The sequence below is a fragment of the Zingiber officinale genome, chromosome 3B (assembly GCF_018446385.1).
Source record: "Zingiber officinale cultivar Zhangliang chromosome 3B, Zo_v1.1, whole genome shotgun sequence".
Classification (NCBI taxonomy): domain Eukaryota; kingdom Viridiplantae; phylum Streptophyta; class Magnoliopsida; order Zingiberales; family Zingiberaceae; genus Zingiber; species Zingiber officinale.
Window position 1 is genome coordinate 105837186 of NC_055991.1, and position 19792 is coordinate 105856977.

Below are 19792 nucleotides of genomic sequence, written 5' to 3' on the forward strand. Positions count from 1 at the left end.
CACAGTAAACGAATTAGTAGCTAAAAAATTATTTTTTAATTTAACCAAATTTGGGTTTATCTCATTATTAGATTTTATTTATCCTAATTTTGGATAAACACAAAATTCAACCTTATATATAACACCAAAATGCGGCCCACTAAACATAAAATCTCGACCCAAAGGCCCATTAATATCTTCTCCCAGATTTTAAATAATTATCCAAAGCAAGCCCAATATTCTAAATAAAACACACCAAAATTCTATACGGTAGATCAGATTCTGCCCTAACTTTAACGGACGAGATTCACTACTACTTGCAATACATATCTCGCTCCTTCCACCACTTTCCCTTCGCTGGCGGAGGGCCGACTCGGGCTAGGTATCTTCTTCTACTCTCTTCCCTCTGACTTCTCGTCTTCAAATTGTTAAATTTGATTCTATCGTTATTAGTTCATTCGATTGTCTTTTCGTTCCTTGTGATCTATGCCATTTGGTAAATCTTGGAATCAATGGCTTCCTTTTACCTGCGAATTCAGTTTCAATTCTATTTTTTGTTTGTTTTAGTTGGAATTCTGTTTTTAATCTTATGTCGAGGATTTCGATGACCATATGTTTGGATTAACTCTGTATCAAATAGAAACTTGTTAGTCTTTTTATTTTTCAAGTTGTTGGATTTTATTAACTATTTATCGCCAAAATGAAATTTAGTTGAAGATGAATCAGTTTTTTGTTTCCTGGATTTGTTGGAATGATTGACTTCATCGTTCTAGCACTGTCGCAATTACCCTGTATTCTGAAAAAAATATGCAGTCTATTAATTTTTAATGTTGTCTATTGACTGCAGTTCATCTACTTGGTTAACTTTTCCAACAAGATAGGATGGCACCAAAAGGTAATTTTTCTTCTGTTTTTGCATTAATTTGCAGTAGACTTTATTTTGAACCAGTATTGAAACATTGTCCTAATAACTAATTCAAATATTTTAAAAGTTTATTTTATCTTATATGAGCTAAATCATACGCCGTCTTCAAGCCTATGAAATTGTGGATAACTTAACATATTCTAGGATTTTTTTATATCACATTTAATGGATGCTTAGTTTTTTTTACTTCTATCATGAATTATGATTAATTGATTTGTTTTTGACCTGTGACTAGCATATTTTTTTTTTTCAATATTAAAGAGGAATTTTTATTCTGTAAGTTATGAGTCATTTCTAATTTCCTTACTGGATCATCTAATGTGCATTCTAATATTAGAAATATTTCTATGCTTTAAAATGATTATAATCCTGGTATTCGATCAAGTTGATGAGTACGTTGGTCTTGTGAAAGCCATCTTACTAACAATGCATTAATTTCTTAAATTGGTTTAATATGACTCTGAAGTAGCTATTAGTGTGTTTTTGTACCACAATAAAATAATTTTATTTGTTTGAAAATACATACCGTCCATTCAATTTTATTTATTGCTAGCAAAAAGACATTTAGTTTAGTTGGTGGAACTTGATTTTGCAGTTATACCACTTCTTTCTTGTTTCTTGTCCTGAACATTCTGACAAGTGGCAATTTATGAAAAATTTTAAAATTTAAGATTGAAATGTACATATTAAAATCCTCTGTAAATTGATTTTTTGAATAAATTCTAACAGTCAGTAGTCACTGCAGAATCGAGGTGTTTCTGTTATGTGTAATCTGCTATGTTAGTAATCATTCTTATGCAAGGAGATCAACTAGTGCTGGTTCTTTGTTTATCTTGGTCATTACCTTCTTAGGTTGTGTGATCTAAGATATAGAACTTTTTGAATTTGTACTAGTTTTCTTATGAACAAAATTGATCACGTAATTGATTGGTAAGAGTTTTGCTATGAGGCCATTCCCAGTAGTTGAGTAAAGTGAAGACATTTAAATAGTTGCCTGGAAACGCTATCGGCTGTGGCAGTCATTTTATATTATTGTAATTTTCCTTGTTATTAATTTTCTGTCTTAATATGTGAGTAGCTACCTCGAAGAAACCTGATGATAAAGCACAGGCTGAGAAAGTTGCGAAGGCCGTGAAGACTGGATCAACTCTGAAGAAGAAAACCAAGAAGATCCGGACCTCTGTAACTTTTCATCGGCCAAAGACTCTTCAAAAGCCCAGAAACCCAAAATACCCTAGAATTAGTGCTCCACCAAGAAACAAGTTGGACCACTATCAAATTCTCAAGTATCCCTTGACCACTGAATCTGCTATGAAGAAAATTGAAGACAACAACACTCTTGTCTTCATTGTTGATCTTAGAGCAGACAAGAAGAAGATCAAGGCTGCAGTTAAGAAAATGTATGATATTCAGGCGAAGAAAGTGAATACTCTGATCAGGTTTGTAAGATTTCTTTTTCACGTGCTCTCCAGGCTAGGCTTCTGGTCAATTACTAATTTTGCACTTGGACCAGGCCGGACGGAACTAAGAAGGCTTATGTGAGACTAACACCTGATTATGATGCCCTTGACGTTGCAAATAAGATTGGTATCATCTAAAGGCAACTATGATGGCAAGCCTCATGATCACAGCAGCTTCGTCAGTAGTTGGAGTTGAGAGTTTATTCTAAGAACACTTTGAATATTACCTTAAATTTTTGTTTGGCGTGTTGTGCTCTGTAGAAACTTTTGATAATCATGCAAAACTCTGATTTTAAAAAGGTATTTCTCGTTTGGTTTCATTTTTCATTTTCTATTTATCAGACAATCAACTAGTGCTTAATTATAATTTATCGGGAATTTTGTGAAATGTTGGACACGTTGGAAATTTAGCCTCATGTAATAAACGTATATTGACAGGTCTTTGAAAAAAGGTTGTCACATCTTTGAAATTCCTATTATTTTTTTTTATTTTACACAGTTATATTAATTGTTTGCTTTCATTGAATTTTGGTTTTCTAGTTGTCTGTATTCATTTTGTTTATATTATGTCTAACCATTCTATATTGTCGCTTTCCTATGTTACGCACCTAGATTTTTTCCTTTGTTACATCTTGAGTTCTCAATAGGTGACTATTCCCCAGGGTATCCTCATTCAAAGTGTCATGGGACTTGGTTAGAAAATGAAGTTGCTTATATTTTCAATTGTCAATTATGTATTAGTCCTCTATATTAAAATTTTAAATTTTGTAATTAATTTCCTTTCCACTTCTGTCCAGGTTCCTTCTAATTTAGAATTAGATGAGGCACATTAGAAAACATTCAAAATTTAGAAATTACTCAATCCACTAAACTGATAAAACAGTAGCTAATCACTAGCAAACGAAAAAATAACATAGCTACTCTTTCCATTTCCTCACTATTAAACCATGTTTATTAATTATTCCTCATTTCACTCTTCCAACTTTGAGTGTATATCAGAAATTTGGCCCTGCGGCAAAAATCTCATCAGCCAATTTCCCCTCCTGACCAATCTTGTAGTCGGCAAACACCTCAAAATTCTGCCTGAAAAGCCCTGCCAGCTTCAGCAAAGTCTCCTTGTAAGCCTCCTTATCTGCCCACTGTGAAACCACACACATCAATGTATCAGACATATACGATCCCTCGTCGAACAAGATGCAACTTCGATGAATTGGTGCTTCATGCGAAATCTTTTTAAGCTCCCTAATATATTTCATTTGGACTTGATCGTTGCTTTTTTTTTTTCAATAGGGATGCAACTAAAGCATTGGGTAGCATCACAACTTATACTTACAGTGTTAACTGGATCCAAAATCTCTGAAGGCACCCCTTCAACTTGAGTGGGTATCTGTAACCCAAAAACTTCAGTCTTCTTGTACTCGGCATTCAGAAGGCTACCCGAGTGTATGGCATCGATTATCTTTCTCGTATATCCCAACTTGAGTCGATTTCCAACACCATACCTGAAAACGGACAATAGTACTCCTTGGATCACACCATTGAATCCACAAGTATTATTTGGAAGATGTGTGTGAGACTTGACCTTCCACCAGACCAGCCTGTGTTCACAAGCCATCCTGCGGCATTATGTTTCTCCATTTTTTCAGCCAGCATTGCAGCATACTTTGTCGGATGAAGCATAATGAATGCGGCTCCAAAGCATGCCGAAAATGTAGCTTGAGGTTCCTTGATGCCATCTTCTGTTCCTGCTACCAGAGCAGTGTAGCCACTGATGAAATGGTACATGGTTTGAGCCAATGTGAGCCTGCTAACAGGTGGGAGCACACCAAAAGCATCACATGCCAAGAGGATCACATTCCTTGGGTGTGGACCGATACATGGTATCTTTGCGTTCGGTATATATTCAATAGGATAAGAAGCTCTAGTATTCTCCGTAACCGATTTATCTTCATAGTCTACCTCCCGAGTGTGCTCATCGAAGACTACATTTTCGAGCACTGCAAGTTGATACTGATGATTAATGATATGATCATACTTAAGAACACTTTTGCACAAGAGGAGGAGATTAAAGGACTATACCAGTTCCAAACTTGATGGCATTCCAGATATCAGGCTCCTTCTCCTTGGATAATTCAATGCATTTTGCATAACAACCACCTTCTATGTTTGCAATACCATTTTCGCTCCAACAGTGCTCGTCGTCACCAATAAGCAACCTGTTCTGATCAGTAGACAGGGTAGTTTTCCCTGTGCCTGAAAAACAAACCGAAAGCAACTAAAATTCGTAACCGATGATTACAATACCTGATAGGGTTGCGTTGGCTTTGAGCCTAATTACAATACCTGATAATCCGAAGAAGAGAGCAACATCACCATCTTTGCCCATGTTGCATCCAGAGTGCAGGGAAAGAATTTGTTTCTTAGGCATGAGATAGTGCATCACACTGAATAAACCTTTCTTCATCTCCCCGGCGTACTGCGTTCCGAGGATAACCATCTCCCTCCTTGCGAGGTTGAGATCAATGCTGGTGGAGGAAGTCATGTAGTGAGTGTAACGGTTGCAGGGGAACTGTCCAGCGTTGTAAATTGTAAAGTCAGGAACACCAAAATTCTCTATTTCTTCTGGAGTCGGACGAATGCACCTGCAAACACTCGAGTAATTATGCTATCTGTGATCGAAGAACAAGATTCATGTCTACACATCTGGTTTTCTCATTCTGGCTTACATGTTGTGCATGAACAGGGAATGATAGGCTCTCGCCGAGACGATTCGAACTTTGATCTGATGCTCAGGATCCCAGTTGAGGAACTGATCGTTCACAAAAACCTTTTCGAGAGAGTTGAGGTAATCAACGGCCCTCTCCCTGTTCACCATGAAGGTATGCTCATCCATCTCGATGTTAGGGGAGCCCCTGTAACCGCAAGAATTAAGCCTAAAAAATTGCAGGGTTTGAGATGTTTTGAGACTCTTACTTGCCCCACCACAGCTCCTCAGAAGTGGTCTCGTCTATGACAACCCTCTTGTCCCTCGGAGAGCGGCCGGTTTTGGCACCGGACAAGGTGGCCAAAGCCCCGGCCGAGGTAATGAACGAGCCTTTCTCATACTTGATGGCCTGTTCATATAGCTCTGCATGCATAGACACCGCGCGCAATTAGCCAAACCCAATGGATCGGATAGAGAGAGCTTTATGTCACGTCTATATACCTGCCGGGGAGAGATTGTAGAGGATATGGGTGAACTTGAGAGCACTGTCAGTGACGCTAACGGTCGGCGTGACATGGTGCACTCTGTTGGCCCCCTCTGCGTTCCTGGCTGGGTCGCCTCTCACAAGCTTCGGCCCTGTCTCGCGAGTCAGGGACGCCAACGACGCACTGCCATGCCCCAAATCCAAATGCATGGGGTTTAAGAATCCTCAACTAAGATAAAAATCGCTGTAAATGGATTCACCTGATGGACTGGAGTCGCTGCTTGTGGCGTTCTTCCTCGGAGGCGGCAATGAAGGCCTGCTGCTGCGTCTGCTGGTCCATGGGGGTGGTGGGCGAGGACCAACGCTTCTTCTGCAAGGAGTGGAGCTCGTCGATGGTCTGCGCCTTCACCGGCAGTGCGCTGTCGTCGTGGCAAATGCCATGGCCGCTGCCTTCTGTGCGGATCTTCGCCAGCCCATTCGACGGCTTCGAGACGGTGAAGTCGCCGTCCGCCATCTTTACGATTGCAGAAGAGCAGAGGAGAAGACGTTAGTATAATGGAAGGAGAAATTTATACAGGCAGCAGTGAGTACTGCGACTCTTTCAAGATTCAATTTTGGGGACATTTGTGATCTTCATGGAGAGGGTCAAACTGATGTCGGCAATTGGGGCGCATTGGATGGATCGACGTCGGTCAAACTACTAATTAATCACACAATTCATATACAATAGATTTCTCTTCCCACTCAAAAATATATATATATATATACATATATTTGCAGCGGGAGAAATCCTTCATATGCTACTAGATGCAATATTTTTTAATAGTGGCATCATTAACTTAATTTTATCGACCATTAATTTAATATTATTGATTGTCAAATTATCTTTTGAAAGAAGTAAAATCAAGTGAGAGATGCCATTTTTTTGTTTCCTTTAAGGTTGATCCTGTCGGAAAGCTGAGAAGATGGACCTATCGATATGACATATCTGGAAGGTTGACCGCATCTCCATGACCCGGCTGATGAGCTGTCTTCTGTGTTGACCAAGTCTCCCGGAGTTCTCTGGTCAACAGTACCTGTAGCCAGGGACCGGGTTGCCCCGGTCTCTGGTACCCCGGTGCTCGAGGTGGATCCCACGAATATGTAAGCAGCCTAATAATAATAGAATAGCGACATAAATGCAAGATATGCACAGTGACGTACCCTGGCCCCCGGGGGGCGCCCTCGGATTGATGGATGAGCTAGTTGCGGCACTGATCAAGTCGGTGCGATCCGGGAAGGTGGATGAATGCGAGTGAACCGGGGAGCCGGGTCTGAAGGCGGTGACATAAATCCGGTGCAGCATGGGTCCACAAGGCGGCAAGCAAGTCCAAACATGTCCTCGGCTAGCAGGCCGGAATACGGTACACACTCACAGCTCATGGGCCGACTGGTGAAAACATCCCACCCTCATAAGAGTAATACAAAGTGCGGAACATGGCGGCGCGTTGGCCGGAAACACAACACACAAAATATGATACAGATCATGGAGGCCATAGGTTGGCTGATGATAAAGATGGCAGCGGCGTGAGAAGACCGTAGGTTCCTGCGGCGGCTCTGGGATGGGAGAGGATGACGCGGCGGCAGGACGCTATGCCGTCGGCGGCTGGAGGCAGCCTCCACAGCCTTTGGAGGACGCGAGGGCGGCAGGCAGAGGAGGCTCGCGCTAGAGCAGAGCGTGAAAGCGCTGTAGCTGGGGGACGCACGGCGTGGGAAGCATAACTTCTCGGTGAGGACTAACGCCCAGGGTCGGAACTAGACGGAGACGACGGCGTCGGGGTGGAGCTCGTCGAAGGTGCGGCGGAGGGGACCTCCCAGCATGCATATCCCTTGAAAAAGGTCGTATACTGGCTGAAGTAGACAATGGTGAAGCTCTCACGGCCAGATGGGAGGTAGACGACGGCGGACGGGGAGTAAATGAGGCGGAGGTTGATGGAGACACCGCTGACGGGGGATTCGAGGAGTAAGGGAGGAGTTCACCTTAAAGAGGTCGTCTCCGACGAAGCTCCTTGGTGGTGCCGGCAGCGGGCGAAGGAACCCCCGGTTCCTTGTGGCGGCGCCAGCGAAAAACACGAACTCTCCCTGGTGTACCCTGTGAACAGTGTTTCTTAAAAACACTAAAATCCTCAAGGTCTCAAAAGACCCAATTGCCCCCTCATTCTCCTTAATTGCCCCTATGCCCCTGTTGACATCCGGATCACAATCCTCTCATTCAAGTCTAGTCGAAGGAGGCGCAAGTCTGACTGACTAGACCAAGCCCAAAACAAAATCGCTGCCGAACACTAAATCAGATCATCGGACTCGTCTTATCACATCGAACGAATAGTCGAGGCGATGCCGAGCAAGTGACTCAAGTAGTGTCGAGCGAGCGATGAGAAATAACGCGATCCAAGCAACGGAGATAATACTAATTAGATAGAAAGATGAGCGGTCGAGCCAAACGCGCGATCGAGAATATGCTGATCAGGCAATCAAAAAAATGCGAACTTGGTAATCGAGAGAGCGTCGCGCGAGAGACGGTAGCAATGCCGAGCGAACTATGAGAAATAATACCAAGTCGGCCACTGGACCGATGTCGGGCGACTAGCAGGCAAGCTCTTGGCAGAACGCCAAGTGAGCATATAGGCGAATACCGAGTGAGAGACGAAGCAGAGCCGGGCAAAAGTGGAGTCTGAAAACCAAACGGGAGCACAACCCATGAAATCGAATGCGACGGAGACGAAAATCATGGACCGAACGGACGCATAGTGTTGGAACCCCAAGGTTGTTTTGGTGTGATCAACAAGTTAAGTTAGGTCCTGTGTGTTTTTAACTTTGTGTCTAAGTGTGCAGGAGCTTAGGAACACAGGTAGTCGAGCGGAAGACGCAGCTAGCGAGAAGGACGGCACACTGTGCGTCCGAGGGACGAGGCGCTGCGGAAGAGTACACCGGCAGACGAGAAGGAAGCGCGCGGTGGTTCCGAGGGACGAAAGCCGGAGTGGAAGATTGCTCGGGGAGCAAGAGACGCAGCTAGCGAGAAGGTCGACGACCGAGGGACGAAGACTGCGGATGAGTATGCTGGCGGACGAGAAGAAAACACACTGCAATTCCGAGGGATGAGAAGCCGAAGGGAAGCACGCTCGAGAAGACCGGAAGTTGGGTTCGGGTGAGCCCTATTCCGGATAGCAGAGATCACCCAATCAAGCGGATCCGGAGCAGAGGACCCGGACGAAAGTCAAGAAGAGTTGACTCAGCATCCGGGGCGCCCGGAACCCTTCCGGGCGCCCGGAAGTCAGTTTTTTACCAGATCAAGCTTTGACTCGATCTGAACGTTGGGGGATAAAATTTATCCCCCCCAGGGCTCCCGGAACTCTTCCAGGCGCCCCGACCAAAGCTATAAATATAGCCTTGGTCCAGAAGCTTAGAATCAACTCAGTAATTAGCATTCCAAACACTTGTGTGCTCACTGTTCTAGTTTAGCTTCTGTTTTTGTGCTTTCACCGGTGTAAGAGGCTTCTCCGCCCGAAGGAGTTTTTAGTGCGATCACTTTCCTTGGATTAACAATCTCCCCGGTTGTAACCAAGTCAAACACGGTGCCTCGTTTCTTTCTTGTATTTCTGCTTAGCTAATTTTATACAAGTGTTAGTTTAAGAGTTCGAGAAGGGTTGCTTTTATTTTTTTTACAGAGCTATTCAACCCCCCCTTCTAGCCGGCCCAACGGTCCTACAAGTGGTATCAGAGCCGAGTACGCCTCAAAAGGACTAACCGCCGTCTAAAGCAACAAAACAATGGCCGGAGCTAGCGACTACCAACCAGCATTCACGGGGGAGCTTGCCTCTTGGAAGCAACAAATGAATGTATTTCTTAACTCTAATATTGGTATTTCTTTAATAATGAAATCTGGTTATGAAGCACCAAAGAAAGCAAACAGAGAAAAGATCGACATACGCCTCTGGAACGAGAAGCAACGCGACGAGTTTATAGCAAATGGTCAGGCAGAGTTTCACATTTTAACCGCAATACCAAACGAAGACTTTGATAGAGTTGGCGAATACAACAACGCAAAAGAACTTTGGGAAAAGTTCTTAAAACTCTACGAAGAACCGATTGAAGTCGTCCCCTCGATAGACATCGAGCCGTCATCAGAAGAATCCGAGACGGAAGAAATTACCAAGACAGCCCCAACAACCGAAGTACATCCCGAGATCGATGAAGGGGGAGAATCTTCGGAAGAAATTAATTCAACAAGGGTAGAACCAACGACCAACGAGGTAAGTAAGGTATGGTCTCTACCCTCTGAACAACCGGTTAATTCAATAGAAAAATTGCCTGAAGATTTTTGCGATTTAAAAATTGAATTACCGAAAAAGTTTTTTGAATTAGAAAATCAATTGTCAAATTTGTCTTGCAAATTAGAAATATTATCAAAAGAAATTTTCAAATTAAAAAATATTTTGACAAAAGAATTATGCAAATTAGAAGAATTTTTCGAATTACAAATTACTCTCTCGAAAGAATTTTGCGATTTAGAAATTGAGTCACCGAAAATGTGTTTCGGATTAAGAAATCTATTGTTAATAGATTCTTGTAAATTAGAATTTTTGTTGTTAAAAAATTCTTGCAAATTACAAAATATTCTTTCGAACGAATTTTACACATTGCCGAAAGAATTTTTTATATTGTCGAAAAATTTTATCAAGTTAGAATCTATGCTATTTGAATATTTTTGTGAAGTTGAAATTCAAAAAATAATAGAAATTAACATGATACAAATTATTGCATGTTTAATATATGTGGCTTTAAATTTGAAAAAGTGTAATTTGAGAAGTTATGAAAATTGAAATGGAAATTTAAAACTTGCTGATATAAGTATCAGTATAAAATAAATAAATAAATGCATAGAAATTTTTTTTAATGCTATCAATTTTCTTAAATTTTCTTGCATAAATTTTTGGGCTTAGAAAGATTTATTTTTGATGAAAACTTAGAAATTTTTTTTGAAATACTTTTTTCTAAGTTTTTAACCCTTAGATTATTTTTCTTGGAACCCCATTTTTTGTGATCAAAGGGGGAGAAGGGAAAGTATAAGTCTAGGGGGAGGTAGATAGATTTATTTTTTCTATCTTTTTGCACTTAAATTGTAAATTAAGTTAATTTACTTAATTTTATTTAATGTCTATTTTACCCTAGCTTAACTTGGGTTGATCACACCAAAAAGGGGGAGATTGTTGGAACCCCAAGGTTGTTTTGGTGTGATCAACAAGTTAAGTTAGGTCCTGTGTATTTTTAACCTTGTGTCTAAGTGTGCAGGAGCTTAGGAATACAGGTAGTCGAGTGGAAGACGCAGCTAGCGAGAAGGACGGCACACTGTGCGTTCGAGAGACGAGGCGCTGCGGAAGAGTACACCGGCAGACGAGAAGGAAGCGCGCGGTGGTTCCGAGGGACGAAAGCCGGAGCGGAAGATTGCTAGCGAGAAGGTCGACGACCGAGGGACGAAGACTGCGGATGAGTACGTTGGCGGACGAGAAGGAAACACGCGGCAATTCCAAGGGACGAGAAGCCGGAGGGAAGCACGCTCGAGAAGACCAGAAGTTGGGTTCGGGTGAGCCCTATTCCGGATAGCAGAGATCACCCAATCAAGCGGATCCGGAGCAGAGGACCAGGATGAAAGTCAACAAGAGTTGACTCAGCATCCGGGGCGCCCGGACCAGCTCGGGGCGCCCGGACCAGCCCGGGGCGCCCAGACCAGCCTGGGGCGCCGGGACCAGACCAGGGCGCCCGGAACCCTTTCGGGCGCCCGGAAGTCAGTTTTTGACCAGATCGAGCTTTGACTCGATCTGAACGTTGGGGGATAAAATTTATCCCCCCCAGGGCGCCCGGAACCCTTCCAGGCGCCCCGACCAAGGTTATAAATATAACCTTGGTCCAGAAGCTTAGAATCAACTCAGTAATTAGCATTCCAAACACTTGTGTGCTCACTGTTCTAGTTTAGCTTCTGTTTTTGTGCTTTCACCGGTGTAAGAGGCTTCTCCGACCGAAGGAGTTTTTAGTGCGATCACTTTTCTTGGATTAACAACCTCCCCGGTTGTAACCAAGTCAAACACGGTGCCTCGTTTCTTTCTTGTATTTCTGCTTAGCTAATTTTATACAAGTGTTAGTTTAAGAGTTCGAGAAGGGTTGCTTTTATTTTTTTTACAGGACTATTCAACCCCCCTTCTAGCCGGCCCAACGGTCCTACACATAGCCTATGAGATATTCTATTCTGAAACCAGTGGAGATACTCTCGTCCACGACCATCGGAGATAGCTCGACCCCGAATGGGGGAGATAAGAAATACGATGTGCTGATAACTTGATCCGAGATCAGTGAACACCACTCGACCCCGAACGGGGGAGATAGGAAATCTGATAACCTGGTTTGAGACCAATGACACCCGCTCAACCTCGAATGGGGGAGATAATAATATCTGATATGCTGTCGAAGACTGCTCGACCCCGAACGGGAGAGATAAATGCTCACGAAAACTACTCGACCCCGAACGGGGGAGCTAGAATATCCGATAAGCTGGTCCGCGACCAGTGACGACCCCTCAACCCTGAACGGGGGAGATAGATGCTCGTGAAGACTGCTCGACCCCGAACGGGGGAGCTAGAATATCCGATAAGCTGGTTCGCGACCAGTTACGACCACTCAACCCCGAACGGGAGAGATAGATGCTCTGATAAACTCGACCCCGAACGGGGGAGAAAGAATAACCGATGAACTGGTCCGAGACCAATGATGATCGCTCGACCCCGAAACGGGGTAGATAGATCTGATAAGCTCGTCCCCGAACGGGGGAGATGAAATAACTGAAGTTGGTCCGAGACCAGTAATAATCGCTCGACCCTGAATGGGGGAGATAAAATATCTGATGAGCTCGTCCCCGGACGGGGGAGATGAAATAACTGAATCTGGTCCGAGACCAGTGAAGACTGCTCGACCCCGAACGGGGGAGATAGATGTCACTTGACCCCGAACGGGGGAGATAGAATATCCGAAGCTGGTCCGAGACGAGTGAAGACCACTCGACCCCGAACGGGGGAGCTAGAATATCTGATAAGCAGGTCCGAGACCAGTGAAGACCACTCGACCCCGAACGGGGAGATATAATATCTGAAACTGGTATGATATCAATGATAATCACTCGACCCCGAATGAGGGAGATAAAATATCTGATAAGCCGGTCACTCAACCCCGAACGGGGGAGATACACGCTCTGATAAGCTCGACCCCGAACGGGGGAGAAAGGACATTCGATGAATTGGTTCATTAAGTGGTCTTCAAGCTGGGATTTTTATAGTCGTCGGTACGACTCTAGAGTTTAACGTCGCCGCTCAACGGTCTTCAAGCCGGGGTTTTTATAGTCGTCGGTTCGACTCTAGAGTTTAACGTTGCCGCTCGACGGTCTTCAAGCCGGGGTTTTTATAGTCGCCGGTTCGACTCTAGAGTTTGACGTCGCCGCTCGACGGTCTTCAAGCCGGGGTTTTTATAGTCGCCGGTTCGACTCTAGAGTTTAACGTCGCCGCTCGACGGTTTTCAAGCCGGGGTTTTTATAGTCGCCGGTTCGACTCTAGAGTTTAACGTCGCCGCTCGATGGACTTCAACAATGAGCTCGCAGCTCGGATAATATACGCCCGGCTGATCGGCATGGGGTCTTCGACATCGAGCCGGTGGCTCGACTAATATACGCCCAGCCGATCGGCACGGGGTCTTCGACATCGAGCTGGTGGCTCGGATACTATTCGCTCGACCGATCAGCACGGGGTATTCGACATCGAGCCGGTGGCTCGACTAATATACGCCCGGCCGATAGGCACTGGGTCTTCGACATCGAGCCGGTGGCTTAGATACTATACGCTCGGTCGATCGACACGGGGTCTTCGACATCGAGCCGGTGGATCGGATAATATACGTCCGGCCGATCAGCATGGGGTCTTCGACATCGAGCCGATGGCTCGGATACTATACGCCCGACTGATCGGCACGGGGTCTTCTATATCGAGCCGGTGGCTCGACTAATATACGCCCGGCCGATCGGCACGAGGTCTTCGACATCGAGCCGGTGGCTCGGATACTATACGCCCGGCCGATCGGCACGGGGTCTTCGACATCGAGCCGGTGGATCGGATAATATACGCCCGGCCGATCGGCACAGGGTCTTCGACATCGAGCCGGTGGCTCGGATACTATATGCCCGGCCGATCGGCACGGGGTCTTCGACATCGAGCCGGTGGCTCGGATACTATACGCCCGGCCGATCGGCACGGGGTCTTCGACATCGAGCCGATGGCTCGGATACTATACGCCCGACCGATCGACACGGGATCTTCGACATCGAGCCGATGGCTCGGATACTATACGCCCGGCCGATCGACATGGGGTCTTCGACATCGAGCCGGTGGCTCGGATACTATATGCCCGGTCGATCGACACGGGGTTTTCGACATCGAGCCGGTGGCTCGGATACTATACGGGTCTTCGACATCGAGCCGGTGGCTCGGATACTATACGCCCGGCCGATCGGCACGGGGTCTTCGACATCGAGCCGGTGGCTCGGATAATATACGCCCGGCCGATCGGCATAGGGTCTTCGACATCGAGACGATGGTTCGGATACTATACGCCCGGCCGATCGGCATAGGGTCTTCGACATCGAGACGATGGCTCGGATACTATACGCTCGGCCGATCGGCACGGGGTCTTCGACATCGAGCCGGTGACTCGGATAATATACGCCCGGCCGATGACACGGGGTCTTTGACATCGAGCCGATGACTCGGATAATATATGCCCGGCCGATCGGCACAGGGTCTTCGACATCGGGCCGATGGCTCGGATATGATGGAAACCCGGTCGATTGGCACGGGAGTCCTAGCTCGAGAAACTATGATAAATTCTATGACAGAAAGAGAATATAGCTGAAAAACTAACCTGCCGACCAGCAGAGAATCTGACTCAATTTCTCGACTCCCGAATACCCGTGGAGTGAGGAGGATACGATATAGTCATCGAAACCCCTTAAGGCCATGAGGATGTTAGAACTTTCCGGGTCGTCCGTCTTCACGTTCCAGATCAGGTGCTTTCCCACAGACAGCGCCAATTTGATCCTGTCTGGAAGCTGAGAAGACGGACCTATCGATATGACGTGTCTGGAAGGTGGACCGCATCCCCATGACCCAGCTGATGAGCTGTCTTCTGTGTTGACCAAGTCTCCCTTAGTCCTCTGGTCAACAGTACTTGTAGCCAGGGACCGGGTTGCCTCGGTCTCTGGTACCCCGGTGCTCGAGGTGGATCCCACGAATATGTAAGCAGCCTAATAATAATAGAATAGCGACATAAATGCAAGATATGCACAGTGACGTACCCTGGCCCCGCGGTGGGGATGGATGAACTGGTTGCGGCGCTGATCAAGTCGGTGCGATCCGGGAAGGTGGATGAATGCGGGTGAACCGGGGAGCCGGGTCTGAAGGTGGTGACATAAATTCGGTGCAGCATGGGTCCACAAGGCGGCAAGCAAGTCCAAACGTGTCCCCGGCTAGCAAGCCGGAATACGGTACACACTCACGGCTCATGGGCCGACTGGTGAAAACATCCCGCCCTCATAAGAGTAATACAAAGTGCGGAACACGGCGGCGCGCTGGCCGGAAACACAACACACAAAACATGATACAAATCATGGAGGCCATAGACTGGCTGATGGTAAAGATGGCAGCGGCGTGAGAAGACCGTAGGCTCCTGCGACGACTCTGGGATGGGAGAGGATGACGCGGTGGCAGGACGCCATGCCGTCGGCGACTGGAGGCAGCCTCCACAACCTTTGGAGGACGCGGGGGCGGCAGGCAGAGGAGGCTCGTGCTAGAGCAGAGCGTGAAAGCGCTGTAGCTGGGGGACGCACGGCGTGGGAAGCATAACTCCTCGGTGAGGACGAACGCCCAGGGTCGGAACTAGACGGAGACGACGGCGTCGGGGTGGAGCTCGTCGAAGGTGCGGTGGAGGGGACCTCCCAGCATGCATATCCCTTGAAAAAGGCCGTTTACTGGCTGAAGTAGACAATGGTGAAGCTCTCACGGCCAGATGGGAGGCAGACGACGACAGACAAGGAGTAAATGAGGCGGAGGTTGATGGAGACACCGCCGACGAGGGATTCGAGGAGTAAGGGAGGAGTTCGCCTTAAAGAGGTCGTCTCCAACGAAGCTCCTTGATGGTTCCGACAGCGGGGCGAAGGAACCCCCGATTCATTGTGGCGACGCCAGCGAAAAACACGAACTCTCCCTGGTGTACCCTGTGAACATTGTTTCTTAAAAACACTAAAACCCTCAAAGTCTTAAAAGACCCAATTGCCCCCTCATTCTCCTTAATTGCCCCTATGCCCCTGTTGACATCCGGATCAAAGGTTATAATGAAATTTTCTTTGCTTAAAAATTAAGAGGGAGAAGATTTACGTAATTGCTTTTCCATAATCGTAACTTACACAATTTCGACGATCAAGTTTTTCAATCTTTCTCCTCGCCAACAATGTTTACAAACAAAGAAAAACAAACTAACCAACAAAAAGGTAAAGAAAATTAATTTATTAATGTAAACATGTTTGGTTCGGTCTTTTCACTAAAACCGTGCGTTCTCGAACCCATGGAGATCGCTGACCCGGTTCATGGATTTGCGCATGATGGCCACCTTGGCAAGCTGCTCGGCGGCGCGCCAAGCTGAGGTCGGCGTCAGGGCCTCCCCCCGCACCTCCGACGGAGCTTCTCTCCACCGTCTCTGCCTCCCCGATGGAGAGATTGTCTCTTCCCGCGGCTGATCATGGTGACGCTGGTGGTGCGCAAGGCAGCTCCGTCGCCGCTGTAGCTCGGCGAGCTCCGAGTCCAGGTTGCGGATGAGCTGGTGGTCCTCGAATCCTGAAGCCGATTGATGCAGCAAGGCGCGGGCAGAGGAGAGCAGGTGGTGAGCGGTGGCGTAGTCCGAGAGCTCCGCTAGGCGGCGCGACTCGGACACTGCCCGTGTTGAGACGAAGGCGTTGCGGAGCCTCAAAGAGGCTTCGCCGAACTCCGGGCAGAGGGGCGGCAGAAGAACCACCTGATCCTCGGCGAATGAGAGATCGTGGGTGGCCGGATCGCGGTAGCTGCACTTGGCAGTCAACCGGTGATGGTCATTGGGTGTCTCCTCTACTACCGCCGGAAAGGGCACCCGCAGCTCCACCAAAAACTCCCTCTCCTCTTCTGCGTAGAGATCCCCCAGACGGAGAACAGAGCCCTCTGGTCCAATAGCCACGTCGTTGCAACCACCGTTGGACGGATACACGGCGCAGATTTCGCAAGACGGGAACACGAGTTGGAGGCGGACGTCCAGCATCACCACCGACACGAGACCGCCGACGCACTTGATGAAAGCGCATTCCGACGGCACCTGACTCCTCTGAAATGGCTCTTCAGTTGCGTTGGCATCTTCAAGTGGAATTTCCAGATGTGCGAAGCGAGTGGTGGCGACGGCTGTGGTTGTTGTCGACAGAGAATGAGGCCGGAGATTACCGCGAGGCGAGCGTGAGGGCTTATCGTTAATGTGGATGTTGCTTTCTTTGGGCTGCTCTTGCTCGCGTAGGTGTTGCTGCTGGACGGCATCCGAGAGGAGCATGATGGTGGCCACCGGATTGCGCTCTCGGCGGTCCTCCAGAACCTTCGTAGCCTTCCTGAGAGCGTCACCGACGCTGGCACCACCAGCTGCGGCGGCAGCTCCGATCTCGCCCACCACGACGAGCCTCTCGACGATCTGCCGGGCGGCTCGCTGACCCTGCCTCGACATCCTTCGGAGAGGGAAGAGCCTCTTGGCTCCCGCGGAGGCCGAGAAGGCGACCATGGAGAGCCGGTCGGCAGGGCCCAAAGACGATACCACCAGCAGCATCGCGCGCTTTAGCATCTGGAGCTTCTCCCCCGTCATGCCTTGGCTCACGTCCAGCACCGTAACCAGGTCGATCGGGGCGCGACCGCTGGTCTGGTCGAGGAGAGCAGCTGACCGGAGCGGCGGCGCTTTCACCTTGATCGCCACCACGTATTTCCGGTGACGCCGCCCCTCGGATAGCAGAGCCGCCTGCGGCATAACAGTCACCTGAAGGCCGCTGGCGCGGGATCTCGCTGTTGACTGATGAATAGGCAAGTCCTCTTCGTCACCATTCTCCTCGTCCATGTCGTCCACGTCGATGGCTTCCGGTATGGGATTAAATCGTATGCCACGAGCTTGGTTGGCTCCGGGCGCATGGAGCAACGGCTCGTCGTCGTCATACACCTTGGCAGGGGGCGCATCTGTGACGGCGACTTTGCTCGTACCAAACCGTTGCTCGCCGCCTTTGGCTGTGCCGCTTCTCCCTCCGCCGTCAGTTCTTCGATTGGGATTCCGATTCTCCGCCTCACGAACCATCCTTCGCTCTGTGTCTTCGTCACGGCGATTCATGGCCGAGAGGAAAGGTTCCTGGCGCCAGGCGGCGGAACACACAGGGCAGGCGAGGCTGCTGTGGCTCCTGACGTGGGCGGCGATGCAGGGGAAGTGGAAGGCGTGGGTACACTCCGCCGTAAACACCGGCGTTTCCTGGCTCGCCTTCAGGCTTTGTGAACAAATCCGGCAGCGACTCTGCCAAAGAACAAGCTGCAAACTTTACAACGAGAACAAAAAGCTGTAAAGCCAAAAAGCAACTTCCTCCAAATAAATCTCACAGCCAAAAGACAGGAATCTCTACGGATCAGATTTATTTAAAGAAAAAAGGAACCTTGGAGAGGTGCTTGAAGAAGGCAAATTTGGAAGGGGATCTCGGAGACGAAGGGGTAGAGAAGGCCTTTCTACGAAACAGAGCAGCGGCGGCGGCGGTGGGAGTCCCGGATGCAGGCATAACTGCCGGGGGCTCCCGAAGCTCCGGCGCCGACACCAGCCGCGGCGTGGACGGGTTACTGCTCCCTTTGCCGCCGGATAAAAATCTAAGCTTGGCGCAGCTCGTCGGACTGGGGCCAGCACTGTACGTGGCAACACTCTCGGTCGCCGTCCCTTCCGGCGCCTCTCGCCGGACCACCGTGCAGAAAGCTCTCCGCCACCCTCCCGTTCCCATACCTCTCCCCTCAGCACTCTTCTTCTCCTCCTCCTCCTTAATTACTACTGTCCAATATCTTCCGTCTCGGACCTTCTCTCCTTCTTTTGGACATCTCTTCCAGATCTGCCTTCGCTATATATACTACCACCACCTCATCATCGTCACCGTGGAAACCTAATAAATCATCTTCCTGCAACAGCAGCCCAGCAGGAATTAAATATTTAATCAATACTTTTAAATCTCTCTCTCTCCTCTGCAAATAAGCAACCTTATCAGCAGCTTTAAATTTCACCGCTGCTCTACTTCATTAATTACCCTACTTTGTCCAGATCGGGAGCGAGTAGGCGAGAGGGAGGTGCCTAGAAATGCCCACAGGAACGAAGAATTTGCACGTAAAAGAAAAGCCATTAACTCCTAACTTTTCTTTCCTCCCTGAAGCTCGACTTACTCCAACACTGCGCCCCGGAGATTAAACAATCAATAAACAAGGCCAGTGCGGAGCTTGTTCGGTTTGCCACCATCAGTGCAGCAGTGACAAGCTCTGAGAATGGATCTCGAAGTCAAAACCGCATCATACTCCACCCCTACTATTCCCCCTTCCATCAGTAAGCTGTCCTGAAGGAAACAACCGGCCATTATTATAATTTCCTTTTTGCGCCAACAACTCCTCCATTTTGCATTATTAATTGCATGGCGTCGTACTGCCATGGGCTAGAGCGAAAGGGGAGGTTGAAAGTCTTCAGCTAGATTTACTAGGAAAAGTCAAGATGAAGAGAGGTCTGGCCTGGCCATTGCGTGGTTCGATAATGGCAGGAGCAGGAGCAGTAGCAGAGACGCAGAGCCAGCATTTAATTACCACTGCAGAAGAGAAGAGAGATGGCCGTCTCTGGAGTCAACGGTCAACCCTGGTTTGAAATCGGCAAGCTTATCCCGAAACATGGTGCTCCTCTCACCCATACCTCTCCAGTTTGGATAGCAGTGTTTCTAATATTGCAGAGGGTAAAATAAAAATTGGTCAGTGTTGTGCGTTGCTAACTACTGAGGATTGTGGATCATAATATCGAAATGCTGTAGGATAAAAAATAAAATTATTTCTTTAATAAGGCCA

At 47.7% G+C, this 19792-nt stretch overlaps 3 protein-coding genes across 4 annotated transcripts; 1 reads left to right on the plus strand and 2 right to left on the minus strand.

Annotated features, from left to right (window-relative positions):
* Positions 1 to 246: 246 nt before the first annotated feature.
* LOC121967226 (60S ribosomal protein L23A) lies at positions 247 to 2684 on the plus strand. The gene is made up of 4 exons (XM_042517319.1): positions 247 to 361; positions 827 to 874; positions 1983 to 2343; positions 2418 to 2684. The coding sequence occupies exons 2-4, from the start codon at positions 862 to 864 to the stop codon at positions 2500 to 2502; spliced, it is 459 nt and encodes a 152-aa protein (XP_042373253.1). The 5' UTR covers positions 247 to 361; positions 827 to 861; the 3' UTR covers positions 2503 to 2684.
* A 526-nt stretch (positions 2685 to 3210) lies between these two features.
* LOC121968489 (phosphoenolpyruvate carboxykinase (ATP) 1-like) lies at positions 3211 to 6066 on the minus strand. Of its 2 annotated transcripts, none has more exons than XM_042518832.1 (9): positions 5813 to 6066; positions 5570 to 5736; positions 5338 to 5491; positions 5091 to 5276; positions 4708 to 5006; positions 4444 to 4617; positions 3947 to 4361; positions 3698 to 3866; positions 3211 to 3503 (listed from the first exon to the last, which is right to left on the minus strand). In XM_042518832.1, exons 1-9 carry the CDS (start codon positions 6064 to 6066, stop codon positions 3360 to 3362), a joined length of 1962 nt encoding a protein of 653 aa, XP_042374766.1. In that variant the 3' UTR covers positions 3211 to 3359. The 2 variants fall into 2 exon arrangements, with proteins under 2 accessions (XP_042374766.1, XP_042374765.1); XM_042518831.1 differs by having other exon boundaries at positions 3211 to 3580; positions 3664 to 3866.
* Positions 6067 to 16049: 9983 nt separating this feature from the next.
* LOC121967227 (E3 ubiquitin-protein ligase WAV3-like) lies at positions 16050 to 19334 on the minus strand. Its single transcript, XM_042517320.1, has 3 exons — positions 18953 to 19334; positions 18370 to 18874; positions 16050 to 18233 (listed from the first exon to the last, which is right to left on the minus strand). Exons 2-3 carry the CDS (start codon positions 18700 to 18702, stop codon positions 16218 to 16220), a joined length of 2349 nt encoding a protein of 782 aa, XP_042373254.1. The 5' UTR covers positions 18703 to 18874; positions 18953 to 19334; the 3' UTR covers positions 16050 to 16217.
* Positions 19335 to 19792: the final 458 nt, after the last annotated feature.